Source organism: Hevea brasiliensis, chromosome 8, assembly GCF_030052815.1.
Source record: "Hevea brasiliensis isolate MT/VB/25A 57/8 chromosome 8, ASM3005281v1, whole genome shotgun sequence".
Taxonomy (NCBI): Eukaryota; Viridiplantae; Streptophyta; class Magnoliopsida; order Malpighiales; family Euphorbiaceae; genus Hevea; species Hevea brasiliensis.
The window spans coordinates 20,438,445-20,450,936 of record NC_079500.1 but is presented as its reverse complement, the minus strand read 5'-3'; the positions used below and the strand labels follow the sequence as shown (position 1 = coordinate 20,450,936).

The 12,492-nt window shown below is 33.6% G+C and overlaps 2 protein-coding genes across 2 annotated transcripts in view; both read left to right on the top strand.

The window, feature by feature from the left end:
• LOC110661420 (uncharacterized) overlaps nucleotides 1-12,492 on the top strand; it is a 32,387-nt gene that overhangs the window by 12,818 nt on the left and 7,077 nt on the right. The window contains 1 exon segment of the mRNA XM_058150731.1: nucleotides 11,710-12,423. Coding sequence (XP_058006714.1) covers nucleotides 11,710-12,423 — 714 coding nt within the window.
• Nucleotides 6,417-10,338, top strand: LOC110661419 (uncharacterized). The gene is made up of 7 exons (XM_058151426.1): nucleotides 6,417-7,229; nucleotides 7,308-8,210; nucleotides 8,362-8,469; nucleotides 9,083-9,253; nucleotides 9,454-9,561; nucleotides 9,643-9,740; nucleotides 9,823-10,338. Exons 1-3 carry the CDS (start codon nucleotides 6,474-6,476, stop codon nucleotides 8,407-8,409), a joined length of 1,707 nt encoding a protein of 568 aa, XP_058007409.1. The 5' UTR covers nucleotides 6,417-6,473; the 3' UTR covers nucleotides 8,410-8,469; nucleotides 9,083-9,253; nucleotides 9,454-9,561; nucleotides 9,643-9,740; nucleotides 9,823-10,338.

Here is a 12,492-nt window from a genome sequence, read left to right as displayed (position 1 = left end):
ACCACGTGTGCAATCGTATGGCTAAAAAGCCATGATATCACATAATTGGCATAAAAGCCATGAATACGGGCATAAAAGCCATGAATCGGGCATAAAGCCATGAATACGGCATAAAGCCTTTCCTTTGCGATCTTTGCTATCACAATACCCTATTGGCATGCCAACTATCCAAACCAATCACATTAGGCCTACTAGGGCATTTTGCATTTTAAGTTTCACAATTTTTGAATTTCAAGTTTTCATGTCACTATTCATTTCATTAGTCAACTAAAAGTTGACTTTTGCATAGAACATAGGTGCATTGGTTTTAACACTCCCAATGTACCACATTTTGCATTTAAAACTTGTTAGTTTTGGTCACTTTCTCAAAGCTTAGGTCATTTTGGCAAACTTGCCAATTTTTGGTTTTGGTGTCACTATTCACTTCATTGGTCAACAAAAATGTTGACTTTTTGATAGCAAATATGTACATTGACTTTGGCACTCCCAATATACCACATTTAGTGTTTAAAACTTGTTGGCATTAAGTGTTAATACCATTTCAAAGTGTAAACCCACACAAGCGGAATTTTCAGTTTTGGTAAGTCAACTTCACTATTCCATTGGACCACATTCTGTGGGAATTTGAAGAAATATAAAACATGAAAGTTGTTCCTTATTTTGTCTAGTTGAATTTCTTTTTTTGAATCACTCCATTTGGAGTTTTGTAGCTCAAGTTATGGCTAAAATAAGTTTACTGTTCACGTGCACTGTTCATGCTGCATTTTTGGGTCTGGCAGATTTCTGGTCCAACTTTGGTCAGTAATTTGACCAAGTTAAGTTCATAATTTGGTCTAACTTTCTTCATATGAAATGTTCTACTATGTCTTAGGTTTCCATCGGTTCAAGAATCGCCTAAATCCGAGTTTTCTAGAGAGAGTTATAGTCATCCAAACATGGCTGCTCAAATCAACATCTGCAGAGTTGCAGGTTTGAACAGTGGCTGCCATTGCCATTTGGGTTAGGTTCTGGCCATAATTTGGGGTAGGTTCCTTCATGAAAGTTGTTTGTCTATGTCTTAACTTGTTGCTGTAAAAATTTCAGGTCAATTGACCAAATCTACAGTGAGTTATGGCCAAATGAACAGTTACTGTTCATTTGGTCAATTCTACAGAGCGCTGTGCAGGGTGTCCGGATTGGGGCCAAGTTTTGGTCCTCTTGCTTTGGTCTTTTGGGCATGGTTTCTTCAGCAAAATGTGCCATTATAAGCCTAGTTTCATGTCAATTGGCCAAACACCAATTGGACTAACACAACAAGTTATGGCAGTGCAAGGGACTGAATTTTCAGTCCTATGCTGTGTATCCTAGAACGATTTCACCTTCACTTTGCCATTCTATTTTTAAGTTCTAATTATGGTCAACATACCTAAAATGGTCACTAATTGACCATTAAAATGTACTCTAACAATTTCCTAAGCCAATTCAATTTTTCACTTCTCAAAACCCTAGTTTTCCCTTATGATTCACACATACACTAATTAAGCACTTCCATTCACTATATATGTGTATATACACCTTAAGCATAATCTTTAATTCATTCTAAGTCTATTAAAACCATCAAAACACTCCACCTTTGTTCCTTCCTTAGGGCAGCCAAAATCCATAGCATACATACCCATAAGTTTCATTCATTTACTCCACAATTTCATACTCATTTTAAGTCCTTAACATGGAACAAGAGATATACATGCATAATTAAGCACTAACCTCTTTAATGGCAGAATTTTCTAAGCTTCAACTCCACTTTTCTTCCTTTCCTTGGCTGCCAAAAATTCATAGTATGTATACACATAATTCTAGTTCATATTAGTTGAAATTATCACTCAAAACCAGTTACAAATCATGAAAATAAGAAGTTGTAATTCTCTAATGCACAAACCTAGATAAGGGATGATTTATCCCAACTCAAAACTTCACTTTACTACACTTTCTAGGCTGCCAATAGCTCTCCCAAGATGAGTGGACAAATTTTAATGAAAAGAAGTAGAGATTCTATGGTGGGAACTGAATGTACACAAGCTTGAAACAAGACCATCAATGGAGGGATAGGGGAGATCACATTTTGGATGAAGAAGAAGTAGAAGAGCAGATTTATTTTGGTCAATATTGACTATTTTTAATTGTTTTAATAATGCTTATTTGAATGCAATTGGTGGAGACTTGTAAGTGACATCATAAAGATGTCATAAATTGCTTTTATGGATTTTTCTTTTCTTTTCTTTTCTAATCATTTTCAATTCAATTTTCAACAATATTTATTCACATTTTATGTCATATTAATTATTTACTCAACTGGACAAGTCGGCCAAAAATCACCTCTGGCGAAATGACCAAAATGCCCTCAGTTTGCTTGGGTCAAAATTAGGCTGTCTGGAATTGAAAAATTTTTCTAAATATTTTCTTGGCATTCTAATGCCATAGAGACCTCGATAACCCTTCTCTAAGTCCCAAAAATTATTTTATAATTTTCCCAGTCTAGGGCTCCTCGTTGCGAAAAAGCATAACTTACCTCTTACCCATCATTTGACTTAACGTATTTTATTTCTAAAATTTTACTAAATTTTTCTTATTAATATTTGAGTTAATTATGGTCCCTCACTTTGATTTGAATATTTTGGACGTTCTGAATTGCTCACAAGGAGGATATTACAAAGACTATGGTGCAACTAACCAAAATGACAGTACATAGTTGCAATAAGATGACAGAAATAGTGACAAGCGATGGAGTTGATCATACAGAGGATGAGATTATTTTCAGCAAACTACAAATTTTGGAACTTACTTATCTGTCTAGTCTTATCAGCTTTTGCTCAGGGAATCACGCTTTCAATTTCCCATCTTTAGAAAATGTTAAAGTTAATATATGCTTACAGATGAAGATTTTCTCTTTCGGAGTTCTAAACACACCAAAGTTACGAGGAATAGAATTGGCAGATCAACAGCATTGGGAGGGAAACCTTAATGCAACCATAGCAGCCAACCAATTGGTACGAATATGCATATTTATTCTTCTACCTTTTTTTTTTCCTGTAGATAAATTATATTCCTTGCATAACATGCTTGTATGTTTATTAGAAGTCAGTTCATTTGTTTTCCCCTTTGCCTATTTACATTTCATGTTTGTGAATAATATTATCTTGTGGAATTAGAAGGTTCGGCCATATTTTCAAGCATCTAAATTCCCTGCGCTCTGGCATGGTGGAATCCAAGGGAGACTCTTATACAATGTAAAATCGCTTACGGTGGATAAATGTGCAATTTCCGATATACCTGTACCAGCCAATCTACTGCCTTTCTTAAACAAGTTGGAACAGCTTCAAGTAGAATACTGTGATTCAGCAGAAATAGTATTTGATTTGGAAGGGCTATCTGCTGATGATGGGCACATTGGGCTACTTCCCCAACTAAGTAAATTGCGCTTAGCAAATCTGCCAATGTTGAGACATTTATGGAACAAGGATCCTCTGGGAATTTTAGAATTCAATAACCTAAGGTTGCTCCATGTTGAAAATTGTAACAGCTTGAAGAATATATTTACTTGGTCGACAGTGTTGTGCCTTATGCAACTTGAAGAGATTAAGTTAAGCAATTGTAACACAATTGAAGAAATTATAGAAAAGGAGGGACCAGAGGAAGCAACTTCTTCCGCTGATAAGATGATACTTCCTTCGTTGAAATTCGTAGACCTTGAATGTTTGCCTAAATTTTCACGTTTCTATTCAGGATCGAGTAATTTGGAATGTCCATCATTGAAAAAGTTGAGCATATATGAATGTCCAAGCATGAAGAATGTCTTTGGCACACTCGTGAGGTTACATAGACCCAACACCAACGATGAAGGGAGCGAGCAAAGGCTAGACAATGAAGGGTTTGATACTCCCCTTACAACACCTTTTTGTCATAAGGTTAGTTTTGCTTATTCATTTCTCAAACATTACAAGGTTGCAAAAATGGTTTAATTTTCAATTCTATCCGGGTATTTAGTGGGATTTTTAATGTAGCCCATTTTTTAATTTTTTTTTTAAATTATCTAGAATTTTCAATTTAAATTCAATTTAATCTAAAAATTAAGAAAATCAAGAGTAAGCTTCTTGATTTTTTTAGCTTAATCAAGAAATTTAGTCTAAAAATAAAGAAATTAAACTTTTGGTTTTTGGTCTAAATAAAAAAATCTAGCGTGATATAAATGAATAAGTATCATTTTAATAAGTATATAAATGAATTAAATATTTATTTGTTAAATAATTATCTAGCGTGAAAAGTTAAAAACACAATAATTTAATTTAATTTATTTTTATTTAATTATCTTTTACATTTAAAAAGTATATAACGTTAACTTTTCATTTCGATTTAAAGTAGGTTATTTTGAAAAAAAAAAAATAATTAAAACTTATTATTATAAAATATAGAAAAATTCATATTTTAAGAATTTCATTTATTTACTAGATTTATTATTAAAAAATCAAAACACCCATAACTAAAATAAATTAATATCTTTCCCATAAAAAGTAAAATAAAAAAAATTATATTTATTTAATTTTTAATTATTCTGCGATAATAAATTTTATCACATTCAAATTTAGTATACACATGAATTTAATTGCATTTTATTAAATTAGTATTGTTGCAAATATATAAGAAACATTTTAATTAAGCATGTCACCCTTTTTTCACTTTTTCCATTTTTATTAAATTAGTATTGTTGTAATTTTTTGGGAACACGCCCGCTAATTGTATAGTAATTCCTCCCTACTAAGCTTCATCAATAATGTCCCATTGAATTTACTAAATTGTAAAGGCTTCGTTTAAAAAAAAAATAATTTGTAAAAAAAAAAAATAATTTAATCTTCACACAATTTTATTATTTTTAACATGATTTCTATATCTTTTAAAATAAATTTTTTAAGTCAAAAAATTAAAATTTATTGTTTATTAAATTTCTCACCATAATAATTGAAAAAAAAAACAAATATAAAATAAAAAAGGATTTCAATTGATTTTTGAAATCTAATTTTGTCCCTAATTATTTCGATTTAACTTATTTACTATATTTCCCTTGAATTCTTTAAAAAAAAAAAAAGAAAAGGAAAACTGGTTGGAGTTGGGAACTGCAATTCCCTTATTTTTCTTTTTTTTTTTCTTAAAAAAATTAATTTAATAACAGCGATACAACATTATAATAAAAAATAATGTAATAAAATTTAAAAATAATAAAAAAAATTATTCCCATGCTGCTAATAATACGCTAAGCCAATAATACTCTTTCACATCATTCATATTCCAAAAAAAATTATAGAAAAATAACATGTTTATCCATAAATTGTATTAACATGATATAATATTATTGATTTACAAAGTAATAATTTTTTAAAAAAAGCCTAATCCAACTTGGTTTCGAATTTTTATTTATTGATGTGCAGATGTTTCCCAATTTGGAAGAGTTGTCATTAGACAAGAAGTCTGCCATAACCATACTGCAATCTCAATTTCCAACTGACTTCTTTTCCCAAGTGAAAGTTCTTCAATTGCGTTGCTTTCCAAACAAATCTCTTGTTCCTTTGTTTAGTTTACTTCCAGGATTTCCCAATCTGCAAAATCTTGTAGTCCTTGATTCTTCTCTCAAGCAGCTATTTCCATTTGAAGGATTCGTCGGTGACCAAGAAGATACCACTGCATTCCCACCGATAAGGGCTTTAAAGCTTAAAAATCTTGATGATTTGAAGCATATGTGGGAACCAGATTGCCAACCGCATAACCCAGTATTTCAGTCTCTTGAGACTCTTGAGATAGAGTCTTGTGGAAATTTTATTTTTTTAGCACCATCCTCTGCGTCTTTCCGAAGTCTGAAAACTCTGAACGTATGTAGATGCGACACATTGATAAATATTGTTACATCTCCTACAGCCAAAAGTATGGTACAACTTGAGACATTGACTGTAAAATCCTGCAATATGTTGACTGAAATAGTAGGAGGCGATGAAGGGGTCGGAATTGGATCAACAGATGAGATTGTTTTCAGCAAAATGAAAACATTACAACTTGAAGATTTGCAGAGCCTCACAAGCTTCTGTTTGGGCAGTTACACTTTCAAATTCCCATCATTAGAACAATTAACTGTTCGTAAATGCCCCAAGTTGAGGATTTTCACTGCTGGAGTGTCAAGCACGCCAAAGTTACGCGGTGTATTGGAAGGCTGGGGGGACGATCCAAAATGGCATTGCGAAGGCAATCTCAATGCCACCATTGAACAGCTTTACGTGAAATATGTACGTATTTACCAAATCTTGCTTCTCTTCTTAATGAACTCACTGCTAATGTGTTGGTTAAATGTACTTTTTTAAATATGCTTGTTTAGTGTTCTCCAATAATGGAATATTTTGATTTTGTAGGTTGCATTTGAATTGATATGTGAAGTGCAGCTCTCCAACTTTCCTATGCTGAAAGAAAAATGGCATGGCCAATTTCCATTCAAGAACTTGAAGCACTTACGAAAGTTAGTGGTGGACGATTGTGCTTTTTTCTCAAATGCCGTATCCTCAAATCTACTAAAGTACTTGTTCTTGTCAAATCAGCCGGTTATTTCCTATCCAAAAAGCAAAAATGAGCTGGTTGTAGAAAGATGCGATTCTGTAGAAGAGCTGTTTGATTTGGAAGGGCTAAATGCTGACGAAGGTGATGTTGGGTTATTGAAGTATTTAAATGAATTGAGGTTAATTGATTTGCCTAGATTGAGGCATGTGTGGAACGATGATCCTCAAGGAATTTTGAGCTTTAAAAACCTAAAGTTGTTGCAAGTTCAGAATTGTAGCAGCTTGACTAATATATTTACTCTGTCCATGGCTTCGGGTCTTGTAAATCTCCAACATATGGAATTAAAAAGATGTTGTTTGGTGGAACATATCATCACAAAAGAAGCAGAAGAGGAAATAGCGAAAGATAAGATCATGTTTCCATCAATGAAGTCCATAAGTATCGAGTGTTTGCCTAACTTGTCAAGTTTTTATTCTGCAAGGGATTTTCTGAAATGCCCATCCCTGAAAAGAATTGATGTGGTTGGCTGTCCAAACATGGAATTATTAGCTTCAAAATTTGGTGAGGAACAAGATCTAAGCATGATTGCTGAGGGAAATGAAGCAGGAATTCACAATGGGGACTTTGTTTTTTCCATTGCAGCCTCTTCTGGCGGGAAGGTCAGTCTTTATTAATATCCTTGTTTATTGATCATCCTATATCCTTTTTTATTGATTATTATTTTTTTGATTTATTAGGTTGCGATCCCAAGTTTAGAAGAGTTGAGAGTGGAATATAACACCATGAAGGATATGTGGTCTCAAGCTGATTTCTTGTCTGGACTGAAAGGCATTGAGCTAACCTGTTTTTCCAATGACTCTACACTTTTGCCATCTTATTTCTTTCAAAGTTTACCCGATCTGGAGAAGCTTGTTCTGAGTGATGCTTCTTTCGAAGAAATCATTTTTCATGAAGAGATTATTAGCAAGGAAACACGTGCTGGACTTGTAAAATTGAAAGAACTAAAGCTGTCTAAGCTGCCAAGGCTCAAGCATCTGATGGACGCTAAACTACTCACAGTTTTTCAATATCTGGAGACTTTAGAAGTACTGGAATGTGGCAGACTGGAAATTTTAGTGCCATCCTCAGTTTCTTTACAAAATCTCAAAACACTGGAGGTATCAAATTGCCATGGTCTAGTAAATCTAATATCTTCCTCAACAGCGAGAAGTCTTGAACGACTTAGAAAAATGAAGATAGAGGAATGTGGACTGATCCAAGAAATTATAGTGACTGAAGCAGATAAAGATGAAGAAGAGAAGATTTGCTTCGGTCAACTAAAATGTTTGGAACTTCAAAATCTACCAAGCCTCTCTAGCTTCTGCTCTGGTAATTCTACCTTCAGTTTCCCATCTTTGGAAGAAGTGATCATTATAGAATGCCCCAATATGAAGATTTTTGCGCAAGAAGTCTTGAGCGCGCCAAAGCTATGGAGAGTTCAAACAGGAGAACCTAAATATAAATGGGAATGGGAATGGGAATGGGAATGGGAATGGGATTGGGAAGTGAAATACCAAAACTTCTCAAAAAAAAAATATTTATGCGAATGGGAATGGGAAGGCAGCCTTAATAACACCATTCAATCATTATTTGTGGAAATGGTAAGCATTAATTGAAAAAAATATAATCAAATCACTTTATATATATTGTGTTCAAATCATTCAACCATTTTATTCATAGTTAATACTCATATTTTTTGTACCTAATGATTATAATATTGCTCATTCTTTCGCTGTCAAATTTCATTCCCAGAAAGCTAAAGAGACGGGGATAGGCCAGTGTTCGTATGCAAAAGCTTGAATAAGGCTGATGTTCTATGAGATTTGTGACACCGATTAACTAATATTTTTCCAGTTGAAGGTAGATGTCTGAATCTGTGCTTAACTTATTATACTCTCAATTTTGAATTTCTTGTATTATTATTCATGTTAGTTTGCTTTGTTTGAAGATTATACAATATATTAATGAACACAAATTTCCATGGCAAATTGGCACTGTTGTTTGAACATTAATTTCCGTGGCTATGGTCTTTGATTTAATCGTGACTGATACTCATTTAGCACATTCTGATCTCTTGAATTTTCTTTTAAAATTATTTTCAGATTTAGGAAATTCCTTTTCCCTTTTGATTTTCTTGGGAAAATTAATCAGCTGATTGACTCCATTGTCTTGCATATTGATTGTTTATAGTAGCTCAGGTAGAGATATAGCCATTGCTATTTAGTGGGCAAAATTAATTAGGAGAGAGGGGGAAAGTGAACTGTTAAGGGATATCCTAAATCCTTTTCCTTTTTATCCATGACTATTTTGAGAAATTTCAGTTACATGCTCAAATAGTAATTTGGTGACATTGCAAGAAATTTGAGAACTTTCAAGAATGTTACTAAATAAGAAGATAACTGGGGCACGCAAATGAGATTTTCAAAATTTTATCGTCCCTGTGATTGTAGCATGTATAATGATTGTTGTGCAGGTAGTACTATCAGAAACTCAAACAGCTGAGAGAACCACCACACAGCAATATTATGTAGAGGATACCCATCTAAGTCAAACTCATTTTCAGCTGGTAATACACCTACCTGCTGCTACAAAATTGAAGAAATTTTGACAAAAAATGCTTTGGCACTAGTGCTCAAGCCTTAAGGTAATGCAAAATTTCATTTTGGATTATGGCTCTTTAAATTTTTTTAGATGGGTTTATTTTTGCTTTCATTGGTCATTAGAATATCCAAGTAAAAGGGAATTCTGAAATTCAATTCGGTTTCAATGTGAATCATGGTTTGTATCTTTGTCATATTAACTTTGAATATTCATGAGTGTGTTTCTGATTGGATTTTCACCTAGGGGTTGTAACAAAATTGGAGGATGCTTATTTAGGACACAAGAGATGGATACCAAGTCCACCGAAAGTGGAGAAGCTTCAATCAGTGTATAATGCAGCAACTTTAGCAGGTATTGGTGAGAGATTAGTGTATTAAATCAGCGCTCCAGTCTCCATTCTTAGACCTTAACTATTGCTATTGATTGTTCCAGATAAGAGAAGGTAGAAACATTCGATCAATGCTTGGTCCGTGAATGTTGAATGTCCTTACAGGGAATATTCAAGCAGATCTCCACTGAATTTTTGTGAGGTATGCAACTACTTTATTCATTAGTCAATCGAACACTATCCTATGTTTTTATCACAATATTTTGTTTTTGTAATTCCTCAAGGTGTTTGTTAAGGATCGTGATCAATCTATGGGCTAGCAGGAAACGGATAAAACCTGGGTACAATGTGGGTTTATACTAAAAGAATTAGAAGAGCTCGTTGAAGGATGAAAGAAGATTACATAAACAGGATGGAAGGCTCTGGAGAAGGGACACTGGCAGCAGTAACAAAACAGGGGAAGAGCTGGAAATGGTTAGCATGAGTGTTACTCTGTTAGAGGGAATTAAGGAGGGAAGGCCACCTAGAGATGCTAACAGAAAAGGGGATCCAAATCCATTATATATAGGGACTGTTTCACTTTCAGCAGCTAAACGAGAGAAGATTTTTGTTATTTGGCAGCCGTGGGCTGGGGCTAACTTGGTTAGCAAGTGAATTAGTTCCTGAGGGATGCTTGACAACCATTTCTTTCTCTTTCGTTTCTTTATTTTTGAGTTGAATTGAAATAGCAGAAGTTTGTAATTGCTAAACTAGAACCATTCCTTCTTTTACCGAATAAATACAAGTTACATTAGTTTCATTACAATTTCCATCTATTGTTCAATATCTCTGTTCCTATCTCTATCAGTGTTTGTATATCTTTGGCCTGTTAAAATATCTTAAAATTATAGTTGATATAGTTGGCCTGGTAGAGTATTATCTTAGGCTAAATTAACATGAAATTGTGGCCAATACAAAATTAGTTGGAAAAAATACAATATTTGATCCACTTATGTATGATAAATGATAAAATATCCATTTTGTTGACGTCTGAATCTGTGTTTAACTTATTAATCTCGCAACTTCAAATTTCTTTTATTACTTTTCCTAGCTTCAAGATTATGCAATTACCGGTCATTTGCCTACACGTTGCGCAGGTTATTAAATTTTCTAAATTGTTATTGTACATTGTGGACAATCAGTTTATTACTTGATAATATTTTTAATTATTTATACTTATTGTTTCTAATTTTTTTTTTGTAATTATAATTAATAATGTGTATGTTTATTTTCATTAATTCAATATAAGCACAAAAGATGCATGTTATTTTCAATTCACTATCTAGAAAATTGATATGTAGAAGAACTGACCTGATAAATATTTTGCATAAGATATCCCCAAAATCCAGCTCTCAGCCTAATTGCCTCTTCTGCACAGTGGCTTTGCAGCTTTGATAGTTCCTTTCATTGCTTTTTCCTTGTAAGTTGTAGAGTTTGTAGTTCCGTGATCTTCCACATCTGTTCTAAAGAATCTACATTTTCATTGGGAATTGGCAATGATGACATCCAATACCCATATCCAGATCATGCGACAGTGGCAAACTACATAAATAAACAAATACATGTAAACTACTAAACTGCTTTATTAGGGAATTAAAATTGAAAAATGTGGTTTGCATACTGCAAAATATACCATAACTAATGCAAATGTCCACCTGCAGATGAATCATTAAACCAAATAGAAAATTATAAGGCATCCAATTTTCAACTTAACTACAATTAGAAACACCATAAATTTCTGCTAATGTCTTCGATCACATGAACCCAGAATCAAGTTTAGGGACTGTAGTCTTACGGAATGCAGAAATTGAAGGCAAAAGCACCGTCAATGGTCACAATCTCATGAAGCATCGAAGCCAAGCGAATAAAAGTGGAACTCTATGGAAGAGAAGCCAAAGAGGATTAAGGCATGTGCTTCTAGTTTCCACAAATCATTAGAGAACAATGGCTCTGTTGAGCCATTGGTGATTAAACCAGAGACAACTTGCGGCTAAGCATCGCGATTACTCTTTTTTTTTTTTTCAAGTAACCTGCACTGATTACTCTTTTTTTTTTTTTCTCATCTTTAATTAGCTTATGATTATATTGAATTTCTTGCATTACTAAGCATCGCGAGTGTCTTTTCATTGCAGGTTACTTTCTCTAACTTAGAGAAATTGAGTCTCTACGAAACATATGAAATGAAAAGTATATGGCACACCCAACTTGCGGCTAATTCCTTCTGTAAACTAAAATCATTGGGTATTTATGATTGCTCGAAATTGATGACTGTTTTTCCATCAAATGTCTTAGAAAGATTCCAAAGATTAGAGGAGTTGAATGTAGATAATTGTTTTTCATTGCAAGAGATATATCAACTTGAAGGGTTCAATGTTATTGAAGCATTTGAGCTGAGAAAATTATCTATACAGAGTCTGCCATCGTTGAAGCATGTGTGGAGGAAGGATCCACAAGGAGTTTTCACTTTTCAAAATTTGAAATCAGTTGAAGTTTCAAATTGTGATGTTCTAAAAAATCTTTTTCCAGCCTCCGTAGCCGAGGGTCTTTTGCAACTTGAAAAGCTTTCAATAATAGAATGTGGGGTTGAGGAGATTGTTGCAAAGCCAGAAGATGTGGAACCAGCCCCTTATTACTGTTTTAAGTTTCCTCAATTAACCTCCCTTAAACTTATTGAACTATCAGAACTGAGGAGTTTCTACCCAGGGACACACATTTCTGAGTGGCAAAAATTGAAAAGTTTGAATGTTCGTAATTGTCGCAAAGTAATGAAATTTGGTTGGGAAGAAGTACATAAACAGGGCCAACACAACATTCCAATTCAACAGCCCCTTCTATTGCTGGACAAGGTAATATCCTTTCCTCCTCTTTCTTTGTAACACCTTAGTTGAATTTTTTTCCCTCAAATTCTCTTTTCC

What these genes read in the sequence shown, in the direction of transcription:
- LOC110661419 (XM_058151426.1), top strand. Translation starts at nt 6,474, where the DNA reads ATGCTGAAAGAAAAATGGCATGGCCAATTTCCATTCAAGAACTTGAAG. An exon ending in CAGCCTCTTCTGGCGGGAAG is followed by an intron (nt 7,230 to 7,307) that starts GTCAGTCTTTAT and finishes TTGATTTATTAG; the next exon opens with GTTGCGATCCCAAGTTTAGA. An exon ending in AATCATTATTTGTGGAAATG is followed by an intron (nt 8,211 to 8,361) that starts GTAAGCATTAAT and finishes TTTCATTCCCAG; the next exon opens with AAAGCTAAAGAGACGGGGAT.